Here is a 23,927-nt window from a genome sequence, read left to right on the forward strand (position 1 = left end):
CACCCAAAAAAGCAGCAACTACATAGCAACACCTTACCAACCATCCAATACATCCTAACAAGTAGCAACTGCATAGCAACACCTTAGCAACCAGCCAGAACACCCTAACAAGTTGCAGCTGCATAACAACACATTAACAACCACTTAGAACACCATAACAAGCAGCAACTGCATAGCAACACCTTAGCAACCATCCAATACACCCTTACAAGTAGCAACTGCATAGCAACACTTCACCAACCACCCAAAACACTTTAATAAGTAGCAACTGCACAGCAACACCTTGGCAACCACCTAGAACACCCTAAGTTGCAGCTGCATAGCAACACATTAACAACTACTTAGAACACCATAACAAGCAGCAACTGCATAGCAACACCTTAGCAACCCCCCAGAACATCCTAACAAATAGTAACTGCATTAGCAACACCTTAGCATCCACCCAGATTAACTAAAACTTTTTGAACTTGAAACCTTCGAATCTTTTCAGAAAGGTTTGTCTACAAACTGTTTTATCGATGCCTTTTTTGTAAATATTATCTGTTAAACCAATAAATCTGGTGGATCTTTAAAGAACAGCACCCAAAATTGTCTTATTTCTCTTTTTGTTTGAAAAGTAGCCTTTTGAGTAATTTAAAAGCAACATTTCCTTTGAAACAAGTCTTGACTACAAAAAAGGGATTGAACATACTTTTAATTACAGCAAATACACAGAATACTCCAGACATACAGAGACATTCTTTGGATAGATTTACTGTATCATTACAAAACATTATCAGCCACTGTACTGTGACTGTTTCCTGAGTCTTACTGCATGTAGAACACGTTATTGATGGTCACTGACATTCATCTTGAGGTTTAAGATGCTTTGTTATCTGCCTTTGAGTTTTTATGCTGGTTTAGTGTTGGTTTAGGGCTGTCCTAACTGATGGTGACATCAGCAGGGTATTTATTGATTGTGTTTTGATGTGTTCTCATAGTTCTGTTATGATAAGCCGGTTGAAGGTGTGTTGTGATTTTAGCTGACCGATAAGGCAGGGTCAGACATGTGTTTTGGAATTTCTTCCAGGTGCGATGAAGTGTCCAGGTTGCCAGGCAATGAGGGAAATCTGAGGGACGCACAGAGCCGCGGTGCATCTATCAAAATGGGCTGATGCACTGGGGTCGAAACAGTAATAGTTTCCAGGTTATCAGGTACACAGTCATCTGACGCAGCTCCCATATGAACACCACTGGACAGAGAACCCTGGGAATTTGATTGGAATATGGAATCTGGCTTTGTTGAACTCTGGAAATGCAGAGTTAAAGATAAAGTAAACTTTTAATTATAATAATTAACTAATAAATTCAATTTTTATAATTTGACAATGTTACAAAGTGCACTATTTAAAAATGTACTTAAGTGTGTTAAGAAAAAATCATAAAAGTTTATTCAAAGTACACTTAAGTGGCTTTTATGTATTAATATTATCTGCAAGTAGAGCATTTTAAGTATTTTTCAAAATATAAAGTATAATGTAAGTGCACAATCAATATAACTTTTTGTCTGGAATTGGAAACCACTTTTACTAGACAGCATTTTTACCTGAATGGCAGTGTTTCTACTGTCCAGCTGAATGTTTGGGATAGGGTACATGCTGTGGAGTACTGGTGCACTGCTTCTGTACAGTATAACAGGATCAGGAGTGTGGTTGTCAGGTAATACAGTGCTGTATGCTGGGGGCACCGGAGCAATTTGTCGCTGGAGAAGCTGAAGGATCACATTAATGTCTGCTGTCATTCTGGTTTCCAGCCTGGGAGAAAGAGAGCAGAAAACTGCAGCATTTAAGTAGTTATTTGCAAGACATCTTCATCCATTGAAATATCAAGTGTCAGGCTGTCACTGGATTAGTCAATGTAAGAGAGCATTGTGAACAAAACATTCTTCATTCTCATTCATTCTTATTCTTCATCCTGGGCAATAAATGGCAACAGAACTGCCAGTTTCATTTAGTTTAACTGTTGCATCACCTACCTGTTGAGTTGGCTCTGCAGAAGCTCCAGTCTGGACTCAAGTTCATTGGGTTGATGCTCAAAGAGCGGCGGTGGGAATGAGGTCAGGACAGATAGGGGGCGCCGAGTCTGTTCAGCGAAATGAGCTGCCTGGTGGTCAGGCCAGTAATGGTACAATCCAGATGGAGGAGGAGCTTGTGTTAGGAGGAGATATTGAATAATAACAATCCAGCAAGTCAAGAAATGCATTCATATTTACAGTATGCCATTTAAAGGCAGGTTTGTGAGATATTGGTACAATAAGGTGCACTAAGTAATTTTTTAACAGAGAAAATGTTATCACTCAGTGGTTGCAATCAACCTAAAATGCTCCACAATATTGTGCTGCAGTAATAATGTATTTTTGTGGCCCAACCTGGAAGTTAGCAGCAGCCTGGTTTCCTCAGTAAAAACCCAACAGGATTTCCCCATTGGATTTTGTATTATTGTGGAAAATTAGCTCTGTGACTGAAAAAATTAAATGATTCTTCTTCAGGAACTTTTATGAATTCTGAAGCCCAAATACAAACGCCGGAAGTAAAAAGCTATAGCATAGGCTATAAATAACTACACATGGTCACACAACATCAACGTCCACTGTTGACTAATTTAACGATTTCCTTACTACCTTTCTGGGCCTTGAACGTTTCGGTTGCACTGCTGTCTAGGCAGGGTCAGAAAGCTTTTGGATTTCTTAAAAATATCTTCATTTGTGTTCTGAAGATGAACAATGGTCTTATAGGTTTGGAATGACATGAAAGTGAGCAATTGATGACAATTTTTATTTTTGGGTTAACTATTCCTTTAATGCTAATATTCACATAAATATTGTATACCCACCAAATAGCCCCATATCCATGCCAAACTCTCTGCTGACCCCAGAGGCACCTCGTGGTGGTATTAGTCTCACATCAGGAGAGGGGTAGTCCAGAGGATCTACATCCGAGGTGTACAACTCACAGTGGCTGATAGGAGATTTGCTGAGGTTTTCACTGGACTGCAATGTGGAGCTTCCACAGCTACACAGCTCCTCCCAGTGCATGTGAGCGGTTAGAGAATGATGCCGACCCAGGGCAGAACACATCCGAGATGGGTATGAGTCTTTGTGGTCCATTCCATCTTGAATAGCAAGACAAGTGCAATTTTAAGCAAAAATGTAATTCTGCGGAATATTGTGTGCTCTTACTATCTATATCCTGAATTCATACATTTTTTTTTAAAATAATTTAATTCACTGCTTAGGCTCAAAAAAGGCTATATGTGAATTATGACAAACTATGAATGAAATTATTCTGAAGTATGGTTTAGTTTTATTTTGTTTGCTACAATTGAAGTATTCTTACTTTAAAATTTTGCAAAAAATGTGAACTTCTGGACACAAGTCTCACCAGATCTCAGTTGTGTTTTTATTCGTGAGTGCACTACTCACCTGGCCTGTTTCGCCTGTCTAGGGAGTTTTGGCAGTGTCGTATGCCATTCACATGGTACCCACAGTCCAAATTTTCACTGGGCATCATCTCTTCAGCCTGATTACATATCAGTTAAAACAATGATTACTATACAGAGAGCATTTGTCTCAATCTTTAGGATAACTGCTGTTAAATGGTTAGTTCACCCAAAAAATGAAAATTCTGTCATTAATTAACACACCCTCATGTCATTACAAACCCATAAGACCTTCGTTCATCTTCAGAAAACAAATTAAGATATTTCTGATAAAATCCAAGAGCTTTCTGACCCTGCATAGACAGCGATGCAACTGACACATTGTTACAATATGTCCATGAGACATCAGTAGTTCAACCTTAATGTTATGAGGCTACAAGAATAGTTTCTGCGTGCAAAGAAAACAAAAAATAATGACTTCAATTTAGAGCTGAAATGATTCCTCGAGTAACTCGAGTAACTGGAATACAAAAAAATCATTGAGGCAAATTTTTTTGCCTCGAGGCTTTGTTTAGTCCATTTACTGTAACACATGGAACACTGTGTTTCCCCACAGACATTTATTACTGACGCACAAACCGATAAACGCTGGACTTATGTAAGACCGTAAATTAATGGTGGTTAGTTATAATGTCCCTAAGTTAGCTATGTTTTTTTAAAGACTAAGTGCCATTTATGTTGATTGTCTCATTCTCTCTCTGTGACACAGAAAGTTAGAAAGTTAGTGAATATCAAACGAAGAGTGCCTCAGCATGATTTACAAATGTGATACTGGTTTTATGCAACAGTTCATCAATAAACAAGAAGTTAATATTAAGATACTTACGTTTTAGACAGCATATTGCCTGTTTTTGCTCTATTTTGCCAACAAATACCCATTCCAAACACAGCCACAGCACTCCCTGGTGAAAAAAACAGCATATGCTGGTAGCTATGTTTTGATGCTAGGATGCTGGATAGGTATGTTTTGATGCTGGTTTAAGCTGGTCTATGCTGGTCCTTAGCTGGTTTATGCTGGTCCTTTGCTGGTTTATGCTGGTCCTTGACCAGCAACATGACCAGCATGAACCAGCAAAGGACCAGCATAAACCAGCAAAGGACCAGCATAAACCAGCAAAGGACCAGCATAGACCAGCAAAGGACCAGCTTAAACCAGCATCGAAACATACCTAACCAGCATCCCAGCATCAAAACATATCTACCAGCATATGCTGTTTTTTTCACCAGGGCTGTTTTGCGTCTTTGAGAAAATGACGGTGTTTCGTTCTTGAATGAATCACTCGTTAAATGATTTAGTTCAATCGTAATGACTCACTTACTTAACAGTGACTTACTGGCACCTATTCAATGTTTTGTTTAAAATAACAAAATATTATTTATGCATTTGTATTTGCAAATTAAATGCATTCATGTCCCTCTGAGGTGAATTAAACATCTAAATGCCTCAATTTCTTGACTTATGCCTTTGTTTTAGATTGTAATGTTAACCTTTTTCTAAAGTAATGTGAAATTGATTTTTGTATATATATATATATATATATATATATAATTGATATATTTGTATTTGCATTTTGAATGTAATGCATTAAATGGGTTTAGTTTTCATGGTTATTAATATATGCAATTTCAGCAATAAAAATGATCATATTTTTAAAAAGGAAACAAATTAGTTGTTTATTTTAAGAGACCTATCTTATTTTCTCTTGTATATTTAGTATTGCTCTTTAATAAAGAAAATGACTTCTTATCCGAGTACTCGATTAATCGATGGAATAATCGGTAGAATACTCGATTACTAAAATAATCAATAGCTACAGCCCTGCTTCAATTTCTTCTCTTCCGTGTCAGTCTTCGGCGTGCATTCATGAGAGTACCACCAAAGCCAATAGAAGGCAAGCCTGCAACCTTTAGCTAAAAAGAGTAACGGCTACAGCTAATGCTTCTGTTTTGGGAAAGGACACCAAAGGCCATTTTCTTTGAATGAGTATCAATGGACGAGAAGATTCATTATACAGAATAAACAGCTTTTTAGAGGAAACAGCTAATCATTCAATGAACGACCATGTTTTACACTAAACAATACTTTTAGATTCAATTATTTTTAGAGTTTACACCCCAAAAAATTGCCGTTTTATAAGAGACTGACTTTTTGCAACTGGCTTCTTCCCACGGCACTTCCCATTCATTTCTATGGTATCCGTAAACAGCGTTTGAGTGTCGCACAACTCTGAACTGAAATTCAATGATGTCAAGTCTGTAATGTGATTGGCTATCAAGGCACACATGATCCACGTTGACCGTTACGCTTTCGCCAATAGTAAGTAATACAGACCCCCTCATCTCCCAGTTGTAAGAAAATCTCTGGTACCACAACGCATGCGTGTGGTGCTGCTGACGCAGGAGCTGATGTAGAACCTGGATGCGCTGCGCCTTGTTTACAAGCAGATGCAGGCTGTACATAAAACAGTCTTCGTTAAACATGTCTGAAGATTTCGAGAGGATGACTTGCAGTTTTTTGCATATCCTAACTTATTTGAACCAAAATATACAGACAATGTAAAAGAGATGGATATTCTACATCAGAACACCAGCTCCTGCGTCCTCAACACCACATGCATGCATCGTGACACGGAAGAGAAGAAAATTGTGGAATAAAGTCATTTTTGTTTTCTTTGTGTACAAAAAGTAGCTTTATAACATTACAGTTGAACCACTGATATCACATGGATTATTTTATCGATGTCCTTACTACCTTTCCGGGCCTTGAACGTGGTAGTTGCGTTGCTGTCTATGAAGGGTCGGAAAGCTCTCGGGTTTCATCAACAACATCTTAATTTTTGTTCCCGAAGATGAACAAAGATCCTACTGGTTTGGAACGACATGAAGGTGAGTAATTAAAGACTTTCATTTTTGAAGAATTTTCATTTTTGGGTGAACTATCCGCTTTATTACACAAGCTGACATTTGTTATGGTGACTAGGATGCGTGAACTAGTTTTTATAATATATATTGCAAATGCATTTGCAAATGATCCCAGCCGAGAAAGAAGGGTCTTATCTAGCATAACGATCAGTTATTTTCATAAAAACAATAGAATTTATATACTTTTTAATGTCAAACACTCGTCTTGTCTTACTCTGCCTGTTTTACTCTACTCTGTTTTTTTTCAGTTCATGACAGGGTATGTCGAAAAACTCCCATCTCATGTTCTCCCTCAACTTCAAAGTCGTCCTATATCGCTGTTTTACCTTTTTTGTTAAGGGTGTTTGATCTTCTTTGCATGTTCAGTTTGCAAAGACTGGGTCATTACTTCTGAAGCGATGTAGGATGATTTTTAAATGATTTTTTTAAGTTGAGGGAGAAAATACGATTGCAGTTTTTCAACATACCCTAACCGTCTTGAGCCAGAATACACAGAGTTCAAGGAAAGTAGGGCAAGACGAGTGTTTCAGAATAAAAATTATTTAAATTGTATTTTTTAAAATGAAACTAACCGATCGTTTCGCTAGATAAGACCCTTCTTTCTCAGCTAGGATCATTTACACCCACATTTGGGATTGTTTGCAGTCCATTATATTGAGAAAAATGCTGAAATGTTTTCCTCAAAAAACATAATTTGTTTAGGACTGAAGAAAGCAAGACATGAACATCTTGGATGACAAGCGGGTGAGTATGTTATATGTAAATCTTTGATTTGGAAGTGGACTTCTCTTTTAAGTCACAGTCTGTTTTATCTCAGTACTCAAGAATCAGTGAGGGATATATATAAATGTGTGTGGGATGTGAGGTTTACACACGTCTCGTATGTTAAAGGTGATTTCTAGGTTCCTCCAAAAGATCTCTCCAAATGCAGGGTACATGTCCAGCACCTCTAGAAGGTCGTCTCGTTGGATACGGTGAAGGTCACAGTAGGAAAGTGCAGTAACATCAGCGTTACTGCGACCAGGCTCTGCATACAGATTTATAGGCTCGCCAAAGACATCATTCTTTCCTGTATGTGAAACAGCAAGTAGTTTTTATTAGGCCTTGTAAAAGAAAATCAATCTAAAAAACCCTCAAACCATCAGTGGATCAGACAGTGGTTTAATATTAATCTCACCCAGTATGGCCAGCACAATGTTATGTTGCGACACTTGAATGGAACCACGGGAGATGAAGTGGAGGGCTTTGATCACGTCACCATGGTGATAGAGGGTGTCTCCAGGTGGCGAGTGGGTGGTTTTGAAGCGCATGGCGAGAGCCCTCAGGCACGCTTTACTCGCCCCACGGAACACTTTACAGTTCTGCAGCAGACTACGATTCAGATGCAGGCAAATATCAGCTTGCAAACACTCAGGAAAACCTTTTAGGACCTATAATTTAAAAGTAAAAGACATTATTGGGTTTTTATTAGACAGATGAATCTACTGGAAGCATTATTTGCATCTATAGCAGGGGTGTCCAAACTTGCTCCTGGAGGGCCAAAGTCATACAGAGTTTAGCTCCAACCAGCTGCAACATACCTGAAGACCCTGATTAGCTGGTTTAGCTGTTTAATTGGGGTTTGGAGCTAAACTTTGCAGGACAGTGTCCCTCCAGGAGCAGGTTTGGACACCCCTAATCTACAGTATAGACAACATTTGAATTGCTCTTTCTGACTCCGCATGTGACCTACCGCATTCATATCGATGCCATTGGTGTAGGACCAGGCATGTTGGAAATATTCTTCCAGTCTCTGCCTCAGTTCTCCAGGTATCTGATGGAAGCGGATGAACTCTTTGACCCGCAGCATCTGGGTGTGATAGCGAGTTGTTCCGGAATAAAGCCTCTGAATTATTGCAGAAACATTTCCAAATATGCTGGCATACATGAGAGCTAAAATAAAGTCAACAGGAGAATATTTAGGAATATTTACTTACATGGAGGTAAGAGGAGGGTCATTATAATTACTTTAAACTAAAACCAAAACTAAACTATAAAAAAATGGTAACACTTTACAAAAAGGTGTCATTTGTTAACGTTAGTTAATGTATTAACTTACATGAACAAACAATGAACAATACATTTATTACTGTTTTTAGTCTAATTAATGTTACTTAATAAAAATACAGTTATTTAGTTCGCACTGTATTGATGTGCATTAATAAACTAATGTTGACAAACACAATTTTTAAAAAAATAAAATATTAAAAAAAAAAACTTTAGCCAAGAAAACATTTCTTATTTTGGTAACACTTTATTTTAAGGTCCAATTCTCACTATTATGTAGTTACTTATTTGCAGGCATATTACTAGCATATTGGCTTTTTATTAATACTTTTGAAGTGCATATTAATGCATAACCACATTTTAGATCCTTAATCCTACCTAAACTTAACAAGTACCTTACTAACTTGATGCACTATAAAATACAAATGAGGATGCTGTCAAAAATGTCATAAATAGATTTTCTTCATCATTTAACTTCTGTTAACTAAATTAAATCAACATTTGGTGTGACCATCCTTTGCGTTTAAAGCAGCTTTTGCCCTAGGTGCTCTTGCACATAGTTTTTCAGGTAGCTTTCTTGAAGCATCTTGGAGACGTTGCCACAGTTCTTCAAAATGTTCACATTTTGTTCTCCTATAAATATATATTTTTATTTAACAAAAAGAAGAGTTTGTCCATGTCCCTTGAATGGTTGTCCACCCTGTTGTATTGGTGGATCTCAAAAGCCCATTTAAAAAAAGGCCATCCCCTTTAGTGACATCTGGACAACAGATTTTTTTTGTCTCTTCAGTGCTGGGAATTTCAACAGATAAGGTGAGTAAGTTGGTGACTTTTCAACTGACAAATTTTCTTCGTATAAGTTTGCTTATTTGCTTTTCCTAAGCTTAACATGTCCACCCTGTCGGCATAAAATATGCTGGAAGTAATTAGAATACAGTATTTTCAAAATAGTCACAGTTTGTTGTAAGTTAATGTGCTAATTGAAGTTGAAAACGTCCACCTTGTCGATGTTCCAAAATGTCCACCCTGTTGGCCACTAAGACTAGGGTGGACATACACATGACAGGGAGGACATAGCATTCATCTGTAGTTAATATAACTAAAAACTAAAATGAACTGGGGGGGGTATATCAATGTGATTGAGAATGTAATGTAATTATATTATATTATAACGTTATTTGTTTCGAAGTTAAATAAATGTTTCATTGTTATATTTTGTCATGCTTTGTGTGTTCTGCTTTAAATAATAATATTTTAAATAATAATTCAATCGTATCTATATAATCCAAAGTGTTCCATAGCTAGATGTGGGGGCAATAACATGCAAACAAAAAACTGCATCCAAATATCACAGTTTTCTCCAAATAAGAAAAAGTATGTGAATTGTATGAGTTATTACATTATGCCTTTTAGAAAATATCATTTGCATCTTAATATTGCAACGAAAATTTATTAAACAGTAATATGTCCATGACAGGGTGGACATATCTTATGGTTTATGCTTCGAATAATGGCCCATAATTATTTGAAAAAAATGTGTGGGAGTTCAGCTAATATGTTTCTAGTACTTGAGTGTTTACTATTTGTGACATGACATAAAACAAATGGGAAATTAGAACCAAAATTTTTGAATATTGTGAGGTTTGAAAGCCACTCTATGGTGATATTGACCCAGCTAAAAATGGACACGGATGAGACCGGAAGCCAGACCCATAAAATTTACAAATGGCTGCGGCCACTCTTACGGGATAAACAAACCACTATGGCTAAAAAAAAATTTCTTAGCCATTAGGCTAAGATTTTAAGAGAATTGTTCAGAAACTCCTCAATTCTGGGTAGGTCACCAACATCAGCTTTTTAGGTCAAAATGTAACTAGCCAATCTAAAAAAGGATAACTAGGAATGTTCGGGACAGTGGCACAGAAATGACATATTTCAGCCTTAAACTAAAAAAACAAGCTTTTATAGTTACTTACAGCCAATGAGCATGACACAAATGGAGAAAATCTTCTCTGAGTTGGTGTTTGGAGAGACATTCCCAAAGCCCACGCTGGTCAGACTACTGAAGGTGAAATAGAGTGCAGTGATGTATTTATCCTGAATGGAGGGTCCTGAGCTGGCATCACTGTCATTGTAATGCTTCCCCAGTTGATCGGCCAGATTATCCAGCCAACCTGTCTTCATGTAAGGCCTTTCCACATGACCAATGGCATACCAGATACAGGCCAACCAATGAGCAATCAGCACAAAGGTGCACATGAGCAAGAAGAGGACTGCAGCTCCATACTCTGAGTATCGATCTAACTTTCTAGCCACACGGACCAAGCGCAGCAGACGGGCTGTCTTCAGCAGGCCAATGAGTGTGGCTGTCGTCTGCAGATTGGATGATGGGAAGACAAAGAAAGAACAGTCTGATATGGTCAGTTTTTAAAAAGATATTAAATTGTATTAGACAAATAATATGTTAATATATTGCATTAAGCAAAATTAATACATTACTCTCTATTTACATTATTCTCTATTACTCTATTACATTACTATAATTCTGACTTTTTTTCTGCAAGAAAAATCAAATCAAAATTCTCATGATATAAATTTGCAATCCTGAGAAAAAGTCAGAACTGCAAGATATACATTTTAATATAAACAAATGCAAGAAAAAAGTCATAATTCTGGGATAAAAGACAATATTACCTTTTTTATTTTTTATTCTGTGGCAGACAAAAACAATTGCGAGATGTAAACAAAAAAAGTCAGAATTCCTAGATATGAACTTACAATTGTGAGAAATAAATTAATAAATACATTTTGAGTCGTGATGTAAAAAGTGGGAATTGTGAGATAAAAAGTCAAAATTACTATTTATTGATAAAATAAAATGTAAAAAATTCTTATTTTTAATTTTTTTTTTTTTTCTTCTGAACAGGATTCCATTTTATAATATAATTTTCTTTTGGAATTATTATTATTGCAATAGTTTAAAAGGACTAACGACATAACCATGAATTATATTACATATTAAGCTGCATTATGTCAACTAAAATATATAAAGTGTATATGTAAAAAGATAAAAATGCTTACTATTATTTCCATATATTTTACCAAAATGTGTTCTATTTAATATTAAATATTAAAATAATATTCAGGGAAATGTCTGCATTAAAACTGACAAGTAAACGTTCAATTCATATTTTACACAAATGCACAAAAAATGGCACTTGTTTTGTAGAATGACGTAAATATAAGTGTAGCTGTTTCCTAGATGAATACTACAAAGTCTAAAAAGTCTAAAGTCTAAAGAAGTAACACATTATACCTCATCTGATCCAGACCTGAAGATGAGCAGATCAAATGGAATTGCGGCCACCATGTCGATGAGAAACCAGCCTTTGATATAGTGGATGGCGATGAGCTTGGGATGGGTCACCACCTCATCGTTACGGTTCACGTATGTCGTCCTGAAGGTAATAACGATGTCTAAGATGAACAGAACGTCCACTATCACATCTACTACATTTAAAGGGTTACAGGTGTAACCACAGATGTGTCTCTTCTCCTCCTCCAGTTCATTGAGGAGGAAAGCAGCCGAGTATGGAGTGAAGACAGCTGTGTAGAGCACTAGCAGAAGAATGAGCCAGTCCCACACGGCTTTGAAAGGACTGTAGTGCAGCATGATCCACTTGTGGACGTCTGGAGCCTGGAGCTTGTACTCGGGCAAAACATCAGCACCTAGAGACAGTACCTGTAGATTGAGAGAGATGATTAAGCAATAATTTATAACAAATGGCTACAAAGGGCAATAGTTCAGATGCTTTCACTCTCAGACCTCCCATAAGCATTAAAGTACCTTTTCATTTTTTGAAATGATTGTAAATATCAGCATTCAATTTAGGATTAAAATATTAAAACATTTTTCATGCATTTGTAACTGCAGGTTAAATGCATTCATGTCCTGCATTAAACAGTGGGTAAATACATCTAAATGCCAATTCAGATGCAGCATTTGTGTCTCCTCTATATTGAAAAGATGAATTTTGTTGATAATGATTTTATTTGTGTGATAACAGCCTAAAATGTCTTATTATTCTGAGTGACTTGATTGATTAAATACAAGAATTTGACACAAAAGATAATGCACACTCAGAAAAAAAGAATGGCTTTATAAAGGTGCCCACAAAAAATGCCCACAAAAGGTAAAAACCACTTTAAACTTGTTTGAAAATATTAATTTCCTCGGCTAGATATTTAATTCTTCTTTGCTTAGTGATTGTTTGGTACACCTAATTCACTGGTCATCGTAAAATAAGCTTTTATGTTAGAATTGGGTTTTCTCAATGATAACAAGAACTAGACAAAAATCTGAATCATAATTATATAAGGTTTACTTAATTTTTGGGGGGTTGTTAGGGGGACCCCCCAAGTGCTTTGATACAATTCGAACACTGAATCTAACTCTTATTCACAAAATGAAGAAGACGAAGCCTAGCCTATACTTGTGTTGTAACCCAAATAAACAAGGTTTCCCTTATTTAAAACGAATGCTTAATTTGTGGTTCATTGTTATTAACAAAAGTAATTTTAAACGAAGAAATTAAACGTTTATTAACAATAGTTATCTTGCGCTTTTGAATCTGCCACCAAACAGACACGTCACGCACGGCGCCTCCCTCAGATATGTAGCGTGCCATGTACAGCTGAACTAAATTGATTTTATTTCTATAAAAATGCCTTGTAACACCGACTATAGGATCAAGCCTGTGTATTGCACACTTAACCCTACTATACTATTGAATGAACCTCCCCCAAACTATGACAGCATCCTAATCTCAAAAAGGGGTCAAATGGTCATTTGAACACTCAGGAATATGACAGATTTGTGTTCTTTTAGAAAACAGAGAAATAAAAAGAACCGCCACAGGGGTTATGGATTTTTTGGTGTTGTAGTGAGGGCTCGTCACTGTCCTAACGATCTTTCCACAAGTGTTTTTGGTCACATTGTTTTCCATGTGACAACCAAGTATTTCCACATCAACTTTCAAGTGTGATTTTTTTTTTTTTTTTTTTTTTTTTTTTTTTTTTTTACAATATTTTGGATGTGAGAGGGCCTTAATTTTTGTAGGCAGTACAAAAGTTTTCACAAAAAAAAAATGCAAGGATCAATTATTTATATTTTTATACCATCTGTGGTTACATTATTTTCAGCCAAACTGAGAGTAATCCGTCTAAAGATCTTAAAGAAAGGCCAACAATGTATCTTACCTGCGTGACCTTCTCTGTCACGTTCTGTGTCCGCTCCTTCACCCTTGGAGTAACAAGCTCAATGTTGCAGGCTGCTGTGGAGTGATTGGATCGCGTGGGTCGACGCCGGTTTAGACTGAATGACGAAAATCGGTTTAGAGCTTTCATCCGCTCAGAGTTTGAGTTAGAGTTCCACAAACTGGACTTCAGGTCTTAATGATAAAAAAAAAAAAAAATAATGGATTAGAATTCAGAGCGGTGCTCCAATGGATGACATTTTACAACATTAAAAATATATTTTATATTACATTTATATATATATATATATATATATATATATACACTACCGTTCAAAAGTTTGGGGTCAGTAAGACTTGTAATAATCTTTAAAGAAGTCTCTTATGCTCATCAAGGCTGCATTTATTTGATTAAAAATATAGAAAAAAAACAGTAATATTGCAAAATGTTTTTACAATATAAAATAATGTTTTTTATTTTAACATACTTTAAAATAGAATTTATTCCTGTGATGAAATGCTGAATTTTTATCAGCTGTTGCTCCAGTCTTAAGTGTCACATGATCCTTCAGAAATCATTGTAATATGCGGATTTATTATTAGAATGATCAATGTTGGATAATATCAACAGTTGCGCTGCCAAATATTTTTTGGAACCTGTGATTTTTTTTTTTTCAGGATTCTTTCATGAATAACAAGTTTAAAAAGTACAGTGTTTATTCAAAATATAAATATTTTATAACAATGTAAATTATTTATTATTAACTTTTAATAAACTTTTAATTATTAACTTAATACATCCTTGGTGAATAAAAGTATTAATTTCTTAAAAAAAAAAAAAAAAAAAAAAAAAAAGAAACAATAAAAATGTACTGACCCCAAACTTTTGAACGGTAGTGTGTATATATATATATATAAATATATATTAGTTTGATTTATAAATGTAATATTAAATATGTCAATTCATAGTAATTTTTAAAAATGTTTATTATAAAATATATTTTAGATATAAATTATATAAAAATATAAAAATGTAAGACAAGAATTATGTAAAAAAAAAAAACAGATAAAAACAAAATTTAACACAAAAATGTAACAAAGCATGTAGGGCCCTATGATTTCCGCGATGCGGAAAACGCGGACGGAATCGCGGAATCCAGTCATAAAAACGGAATTTACTGAATAACGCAGAATGTCACGATATTTGTCAAAGTTTGAATGAATTAATCAAAAGTTTATCATTACACTTAAATCAAACCGCAATATGGACTAGTATCTGTAAATATTAGGCCGCAAATGACCAAATGTGAATCCTGCTTGTTTTAATGAATGGAACAGACCAGCGGTTTTGTTTACTAAACACACTGAAGCGTGTGTGTGACACTGGTGGTAATTTCAGCATCTGTGGTCTCACTGAATGAGGACATAAATACATGAAAAATATCTGCTGAGAGTCACTTCATGAGCATTTGACTGTTCCATTTTAGGAAAACTAGCCTTATATCAGAACATTTTAAATACACAACACAGAATTTCTGAGGGTAAAAAAAAAAACCTTTCATAAGGCTATTTTAATAATACATTTGAATAAATTAAGTATGCATTGAAATAATTAGACATGCTAAAACACAGAATTTGATAACAATAAAAACATTTTATAGGGCCCTAAACATGTCATTTTTGCTAAACCATTATTAAATAGATGTGAAATTGTATAAGCTTCATGATTTTAATTAATTAGACATGCTCTTTGATTAATATAATACAATTTAGTTTAACCATTAAAAAGGAGTTGAGAAAAAACGCAATCCAGAAAAATTAAAATGGAAAAAAACGAATTTGGGAAAAAAGAAATGGATTTCATAGGGCTTTAAGCATGGTTAAAATTACTTGGGTAAGGAGACAACATGAGTCAAATGTTGTTTAATTAAATTATCAATTTTGTTTTCTCCAGAAGTAACAATACAGTAGACATACAGGTCAATTGTTGATATACATTTGTAGCACTAAGTGACATTTATGTAGACAGCATTGCTCAGATAATACGAAGTTAGAAGAATCTGATGAGACATGCTGGAAATCATCAATATTTGTTTTCAGACTTTGGTATCTTGGCAATCAGTGCATATTTTGATCAGTTGTGACCTTCTGAAATTCTACAGGATACACATAAGATTCCTAGGGTCTTATGGCTGAAAGCCTGTTTGTTCTCCTTTTAATCACATTGCTGTCTAGGAGAAACAATTGAGATATTAAGGAGATCTCCGAGTGGTTTTTATTTTCTATAGCTATGAAATGATTTCTAGACACATAAATAAATATTCTCATTTGTAAGAAGATCCAGACTGCTTATCTTTACAAAAGAAAATCTGTACTGCTTTGTTACCCAGATAGTTGCCGTGTCCTATAGAGATTTATTTAAAAGGTTACCTTCACATCGAATATTAACAAAACAATAACATCATCCACTCATGAAAGCAAATCCTGTAATGCAAATTCCTGGTATCCAAAATACAAAGTATCTTCAGAGAAACATCCATCCAGAAAAAAACACACAAACGTTATACACCTTTAACAGATTCTGTTCCAGGCAAAAATAACTTTTTTCGTGTCCCGTCCTGATGTGATTAAAATTCCTTGTGTAGTCTTATTCAGCTTTCCTGATGTTCTGATGCAAATCTTTTCCAAAACCAAATATTCGGTTGCTTTGATTCACCAATTTTCATGTCCATTTATTGCAGATTTCTATTTGTGGTCATTGTATCAATGCTCTTCAGTTTTCCTCTTATATGTTTTCAAAACATACCTAAAATCCATTGTAAATCCTTTAAAGTAACATTGTCTTGACATGTTGAAGCCTCTCTTACGTCACCGTTGGGGTCTCCATCCTTGCTTTGGTTCTACATCTGACCTTAACTGAGAGACACTGCACAGTACAGTATGTTATATAATAAACTCTCTCTTACCGTGTAGGTGCTGCATTTTGTCCGTTCTCGCAGAGTTACCCGCCAGGGCAATCGGTTACAGGCCCAGCTTCATATGGAACATAATCCAAACGCCCTTCCTGTGAAAACACATTGAAATGTCTGATGGGGTCGTCCTCTTATGACTCGACCCAGAACATTGACAAATAAACCCTCACGTGGACAAAACCCTGTCAGTGTGAACCAGACAGCTGCAGCAGTGGAGGAAACTCCTAAACAAATCAATTACATCACAATCAAACGCGTTCACTAAGGCACAATAATTTCTTATTGGCGTTTTCAGACTTTTGAATCAACAGAGAGCATTTGCCCTTAGGACCAACCTCTTCTCAGAAAAAAAATGATATGACAGTGGGAAAAGAGTCAGAGGTTGATCAATGATCAACATTCACACCACATATAGATTGAACTCAAGGCTTGTACATAGAAATATGATGAATTATCTATAGGTCAGTGACTAAAGACAGGAAGCGGGCTTGATCTATAGGCTTTTATGAGCACTGACTGACCTAAAGCCATGACACTGGTTATGTTTGGTACACTAAGTCTGTATTATTATATACACATGTATTACTAGATGCATAGTTATGTCTGATAATGAGGTCTGTCAGATAAGCAGCCCAAAAAAAGGCATTAACAAGGACACAAAGTCTGATAACTACATAGATGTATTTAAATCCTGCTGGAAAGTTTGTATTTATAAGTTGGGAAGTCAATATCATGTGCATTCAAGTCACTTTGGCAAAAAAAAAAAAAAAAAATCATAGATTTAGCAATTTTTCTATACCCATAACTAGACAGGCCAATAATATTATAAAATATATCAAATTTTTAAATGAGTAATTCAGCCAGGGGATATTTTGCCCCCACACTTTAAATTTTAAAGGGTTGTTGTTGTTTTTTAACTCTTGGTGTCACTTTTGCCCTGAGCCACAATTAATTCCTGACCCTGATTCTCACTGTTCAATAAACATTTACATAGATCAGCTATGTTTTTTTTCAAGGATGTGGGAAAAAGTCATTGCAAGTTGTCTTATCTCTTTTGACCCAGATTTGCATTTAAAAAGGTGTTTATGATACTCAAAGGAATACACATCTATGACTAACACATCTTCTTTATTTCCACGATGAAGACATATCAACAAAGTCAATCAAGCATGTCCCATCACACAAAAAACCAAGTGAAGTCTAATAAAATTTGCCCAAGCAGGTCCATTTCTTCCATTGTTCTTAAGGCATGTAGATCATTAATTAGTCCATCTATCTGTGTGTTCATCCATTTGTCAATTGCCTTGTGAATTCTGTGCGTGGATATTATCCCATACCCGGACCACATCAGGGCAGTCATTGAGAGCCTCCAGCAGGGTGGACGCGGTCTCTAGTTGAGCATGATTCAGGAGAGACGGCGTGTGAGAAACAAACTCCAGACCGGCTGAAAGCGTGTGAACCCCCAGGCTTTCTAGGGCACTCCGCACAGCCTTCATGGATGTAATGTCACAGATAAACTGAAAAGGAAGAAGTAACAATTGAGACAATTTCTCATAACTAATTTTACACACAAAGAGATTTTAAAAGTAAAATTCTACACAGTCTTCTAATTACAGTCTACATAATTCATAGGAAACATTTCTGATGTTGCTGAATTGAATTTAAAGGGGTGCTATTATGCTTTTTCACTTTTTGAATTTTAGTCAGTGTGTGGTGTGTATCTTTGGGCATAAAAAAGATCTACAAAGTTACAAATCTCAAAATCCACTCCAAAGGGAGATATTTTCTTTGTCAAAAATCTCTTTTCAAGAACTACAACGAACGGCTCCTTTGGACTACAGTGTCTGTTTTCCGCAGTACAGGGGGTCAAAACACATGCCGAAGCCGCGATCTTCTCCGGTTGCCACATCGGAGCCGTAACGCGCCACAGACGCTTGCAGTGATTTATTCATCATACAGTGTAGATAGCTTCACTTATAATGCAAGTGTTTTAAAATACAAAAACTTGCACTAGAATAGGCTAGGCTGATCAGATATGATGTTCTTTGATAATGTTAATGTTAGGCTGCTAACATTAAACTAAGTATGTAAAATAATTAAATAAATTTGCATGATAATATCGTATCGGCAATCTCGCAGGCTGAGAATAGGACTCAACACTACTGTAACGTATTATTTACTCACCCTCCATGCATCCTAGGTGTATATGACTTCCATTTCAGATGAATGCAATCGGAGTTATATTACAAATTATTCTGGCACTGCCAAGCTTTAGTATGGCATAGACGGGTATTTCCCTTTATCAGTCTAAAACAAGTCAATAAAGTGCATCCATCCATATTAAAAAGTGCCTCAAACAGCTCCGGGGGGTCAATAAAGGCCTCCTGTAGTGAATCAATGTGTTTTTGTAAGAAAAATAACCATATTTAAAACGTAAGAATCACTTTAATCTAGCTTGTGCTAGCTGCTTTGGCAAAGGGCGTAGCAGGACGGAAACACCGTCTTAGCTGTTCGCCAATCGCAACGTAGTGGAACAGCTAACCAGTCACAACACATTTAGTTTTTCGGAAGGCTGGCCTTCATTAAACCTGGAACTAATCAAGCTATTTGTGCCAGGCTGGGAAGAAAGGTACTGTTATAATGTAAATTATGTGAAAAATAATGCGTTTTTCGAACCAAGCATGAGAGTCTGTTCTAGTACACCCCCAAAACAAAATCAAGACTTTGCAAAAGAACATAATAGGACCCCTTTAAATCTACTGAAGCTGAATAAAATGAAATGGACAAAAATATGTATACTGGTTGTCAGGTTTGGAATAAATTTTACATTTTCATCAAAATATTAGAATGATTTCTGAAAGATGTTGCACTGAAGACTGGAGTAATGACTGCTGAAAATTCAGCTTTGGCATCACAGGAATAAATTAAATTTCTAATTATATTAACATAGAAAACACTTCTTTTAAACTGTAATAATATTTCATAATTTGACCGTTTTTACTGTATTTTTGGTCAGCCTTGCCATTTTAAAAAATCATAATTGCTACAAACTTTTGATTGCCAATGTAAGTAAGATTTTAAATCATTTAATTTCTCAGTAATAATTTTTCATAAGCATGAACATACACACAATTCATGGATTACTTCTAAAAACATTAGAAGATAATAACAATTAATGCTTAAAATGCTACAAATAGATATTTGTATTTAATTTACCAATTTTATGGCTTAATACAATGTGGTCATAGCCTAATATAATCAACACGTGTATTATTATAAAGTATTATTTATACAATAACAGTATATATGTTATATATTTTTAGAAAGTTGTCCGAAAATAAAGTGATGGACATGTATGATGCTTTACAGCAAAAATAAAATCTGTATTGATGGCTGTTATTTTCTTATTCAAAACTGAACTTGTTTCTTGCCTGATCAGATTTCATTAAGCCATGGCTACCATTCTACATTTCAGTGAATAAATAGAAAAAAATAATCAATAATCGACAATATTTCAGTTTTGTCATAAAACCACTCAATACAAAATTTCTCTATTGTGTGATTGTTTTGAATGAATACATTTGCAAATTCCTCTTTCTATAATTCCTACAAATTCCATTCTTTCGGAGCACGTTTGCCAAGTCGATTCAAATTCATATTAATAAAATGAAAGGCAGAATTAAGTAATTAAATTCTGAAATTTGCACATCCATTTGTGCTCAGACCTGCAGTATGGGTTTCTCCTCCTCGTCCTCCGTCTCCTGCACATCTTCAGCTCCTGCCTCGATAGCCAGCTCTAGAGCTTTCTCAGAGGAGATCCCATCTCTGGATGCTGCTACAACACCTTTCCTGTCAAAGTTCCGGCGTGCTCCTTCACACAGCGCCCCGCTGTGGACAAACAGAGAAAAGCAGTACATTTAGTTGTGTTTGAGTACTATTACTATATCTTAATTTTTCTGAGCACACAACATCAGTACTAACCCATGTTTTACCATGATGCGCTTGATTTCTTGATGGGAACGTGTGTTGTTGTCAGTCAAAACCTCAATGAGTAGCATGCATCCACCTGGTCCCGAGGCCTCATAAAGATACTGTGCTCCTTGCTTTGACTTCTATTATATATTGGGGGAAAAAAGGGTGTCATTAAATACTGACATTTCACATTTCATCAATGCATGACAGCATGGAAAATTCTGGAGTATTTTTAAAGACTATTTTCTACAAAAATGACATGGTAATATTGTAAATGAATAATAAAAGTAGCTCATATGATTTGTGTGGACCACCAACCCGAACCCCCCCCCTTTTTGGGCGACATATGTTATATGGCGGAGACAGGAATTATTTAAATTTTTTAACATTTTGAAAGAAGTGTCTTATGTTTGCCAAAACTGCATTTATCTGATCAGTTATTAGAAATAGTAATATTGTGAAATATTTTTAATTTCACAATTTTGAATTTTTAGCATCATTGCTTCAGTGTTCAGTGTTGCATGATCCTTCAGAAATCATTCTAATATCTGATTTGCTGCTGAAGAAACATTTATGATTATTATCCATGTTGAAAACAGTTTGATCTAATTATTTTTATTCCACTATTATTTAAAAGTTAGGTTTAAGGTTTTTTTTTTTTTTTTTTTTCAAAAGAATTCTATTTCAAATAAATTGTTTGAACTTCCCGTTCATCCAGAAATTCTGGTTTTGCTTTCCCACCAAATAATAAAAAGCCAAAACAGTTTTCAACCATTATAATAATTATTGTTAACTTGATCAATTTAAAGCATTCTTGCCAAATAAAAGTAATCATTTCTATAATTTCTTTCCCAGAAAAATAAATAAATAAATAAAAAATATATATATATATATATATACATACATACATATATACACTGACTCCAAGTTTTTGAATGATATAGTGTATAATGTTACAAAAGCTTTTTATTTCAGATAATTGCTGATCTTTGGATCCTTCATCAAAGAATCATGAACAAAATATACTCATCTGTTTTAAATATTGATAATAACAATAATAATAAAGTGTTTGTTGAACAGCATATAAACATATTAATGATTTTTGAAAGTAATGATGCTGAAAATGTAGCCTTGTTCACACAAATAGATTACATTTTAAAATATATTCAAATAGAAAGCAGTTATTTAAACAGTAAAAATAATAAATGCATGTATTTTTGATCAAAATAATGTAACCTTGGTGACCATAAGATCAAAAAAATATTAAACAATCTTAATTATTCTAAATTTCGAACCAGAAGAGTGTGTGTGTATATGTGTCATGTGCGTTTAATTGTGTAAAAATGAGTTTCATTAGTAGCAGATATTTAGAATTGTAAAATCTGTCTTACAGCTCCTTTTATAGCTCCTTCTATGGTGGCTTTAGGTAGATTCTTGTTCCGACATTGCTCTAGAAGTTGTGCCAAAGCAACATTAAATTCTGGATTGGCTCCTCCCTCTGAAAAATAAGCACAGGGTCATTTCAGCATATATATAATCTCACTGTCCTGTGTGTAATAGTATCAGATCTATCATATGGTAAACACAGTCTGGGGTTCCTTTATCTTGGGTTCTTTTACAAAGTACTGAACATTATGGTATTGCCATATTACTTGCCAGTGCCAGATTGGATAACCTAAATTCTTCTGTCAGTTTTATGCATTTACCTCTTACTGCAATCCTGATCATCATGGTGTACTTGGCAATCATCCGGGCTCGAGCAGCATCTTTGGGTATTTTAATGTCCTTTACTTTGGACCATTTGTTGTGTCCTGCCCAGAGCACAGGGCTGGAGTGCAGTGCTCTGCATGAATGGAGGGCTGGACACTGACAGCTGCTCTGAACCACTGCAGACACTCTCACTGTCAGCCTGAAAGCCCTCAGAATCATGTCTCCTAACATTGTTCTTCTCTCACTATAAACATAAGCTCAGTTAGCAAACGACTTAGGTCAAATTCTAAAGTGTCGTGCTGTCTTTCGTTTGCAAGTCTTGAGTAACATGCACGTTTTAACTGGATAGTTTCAAAAACGGCTTTACGACCATTATTCAATATATCTCGTGTTCGTTACTTGCGAAAATAAACTAAATGGTAGCGTCAAATGATAAAAAAAAAATAGTTCTTCTGTGACTCAGAGCTAATTTACCCTACACGAGCCCAACAGACACTAAGCGTCATTACCGGTGCACAAACTAATGCCAAAATAAAAGTCCTTGAAGCGTTACGATCATATGGATCGTTCTGTGCTTTTAAATGAATTTTGATTTTTTTTTTTTTTTTTTTTTTTTTTTTTTTTTTTGTATTTTGAAAGCCTGTTCCAGGGTAACCCAGGATAAAATATGTGAGTTTTTCTTTAACTCTAGGCAGTTTTGGACCTGTGGGCTTTTAAAGTATACACTGTCTTCAAAGACTATTTACATCTCTATATTATTTAATTGGTCTACTAATAATGTTTAAAAAAAGTTGACTAAAAAGTGGACTTTGTCTTAGCAAGGCTAAATTTATTCAAGGCTCGTGTGCATAATTAGACAAAATAATTAAAAAAAATGTTAATAATATTAACTGAAATTAAATATAAATAAAGGAACTTTTTTGTCTTATCTAGATGCCAATGACATTTCTCGTTTTCTTTTAGTGTAACTTGGTGTACTAAAATAATCAAAACTGAACTGAAATAAAACTAAAAAATAAATAAATAAATAAATAAAAATAAAAAGTTAATTATATTTAAAATAAATCAAAAATAAATAAAAATGACAAAAACACAGTAACATTAAAAAACAGATTTAAAAATAAAATTAAAAACAAAATATTAATAAAAACTATACACTACGACTCAAAAGTTTTTTAACAGTAAGATTTTAAATGTTTTTTTAAGCAGCTCACCAAGCCTGCATTTATTTGATCCAAAGTACAGTAAAAAAAACAGTAAAATTTTGAAATATTTTTACTATTTGAAATAACTGTTTTATTTTTGAATATATTTTAAAATGTAACTTATTCCTGATTTCAAAGCTGAATTTTTAGCATCATTACTCCAGTCATATGATCCTTCAGAAATCATTCTAATATTCTGATTTGCTGCTTAAAAAACATTTATTATTAATATTATGTTAAAAAAAGCTGAGTATAATTTTTCAGGTTTCTTTGATGAACAGCATTTATCTGAAATAGAAATCTTTTGTAACGTTATAAATGAATTTATCATCACTTGATCAATTTAAAGCATCCTTGCCAAATAAAAG

General features: G+C 34.8%; 2 protein-coding genes across 2 annotated transcripts; both read right to left on the minus strand.

Moving 5' to 3' along the window:
- Positions 1 to 675: 675 nt before the first annotated feature.
- On the minus strand, positions 676 to 16,682 carry kcnh6b (potassium voltage-gated channel, subfamily H (eag-related), member 6b). The gene is made up of 12 exons (XM_051125099.1): positions 16,667 to 16,682; positions 13,705 to 13,895; positions 11,762 to 12,187; positions 10,422 to 10,818; positions 8,132 to 8,331; positions 7,577 to 7,829; positions 7,275 to 7,468; positions 3,461 to 3,557; positions 2,872 to 3,150; positions 2,015 to 2,186; positions 1,586 to 1,793; positions 676 to 1,288 (listed from the first exon to the last, which is right to left on the minus strand). The coding sequence occupies exons 1-12, from the start codon at positions 16,680 to 16,682 to the stop codon at positions 1,019 to 1,021; spliced, it is 2,703 nt and encodes a 900-aa protein (XP_050981056.1). The 3' UTR covers positions 676 to 1,018.
- LOC127173712 (translational activator of cytochrome c oxidase 1) lies at positions 15,654 to 22,879 on the minus strand. Its single transcript, XM_051123637.1, has 5 exons — positions 22,351 to 22,879; positions 22,036 to 22,142; positions 20,654 to 20,784; positions 20,398 to 20,560; positions 15,654 to 18,189 (listed from the first exon to the last, which is right to left on the minus strand). The coding sequence occupies exons 1-5, from the start codon at positions 22,583 to 22,585 to the stop codon at positions 17,968 to 17,970; spliced, it is 858 nt and encodes a 285-aa protein (XP_050979594.1). The 5' UTR covers positions 22,586 to 22,879; the 3' UTR covers positions 15,654 to 17,967.
- Positions 22,880 to 23,927: the final 1,048 nt, after the last annotated feature.

The sequence above is a fragment of the Labeo rohita genome, chromosome 12 (genome assembly GCF_022985175.1).
Source record: "Labeo rohita strain BAU-BD-2019 chromosome 12, IGBB_LRoh.1.0, whole genome shotgun sequence".
In the NCBI taxonomy this organism is placed as follows: Eukaryota; Metazoa; Chordata; class Actinopteri; order Cypriniformes; family Cyprinidae; genus Labeo; species Labeo rohita.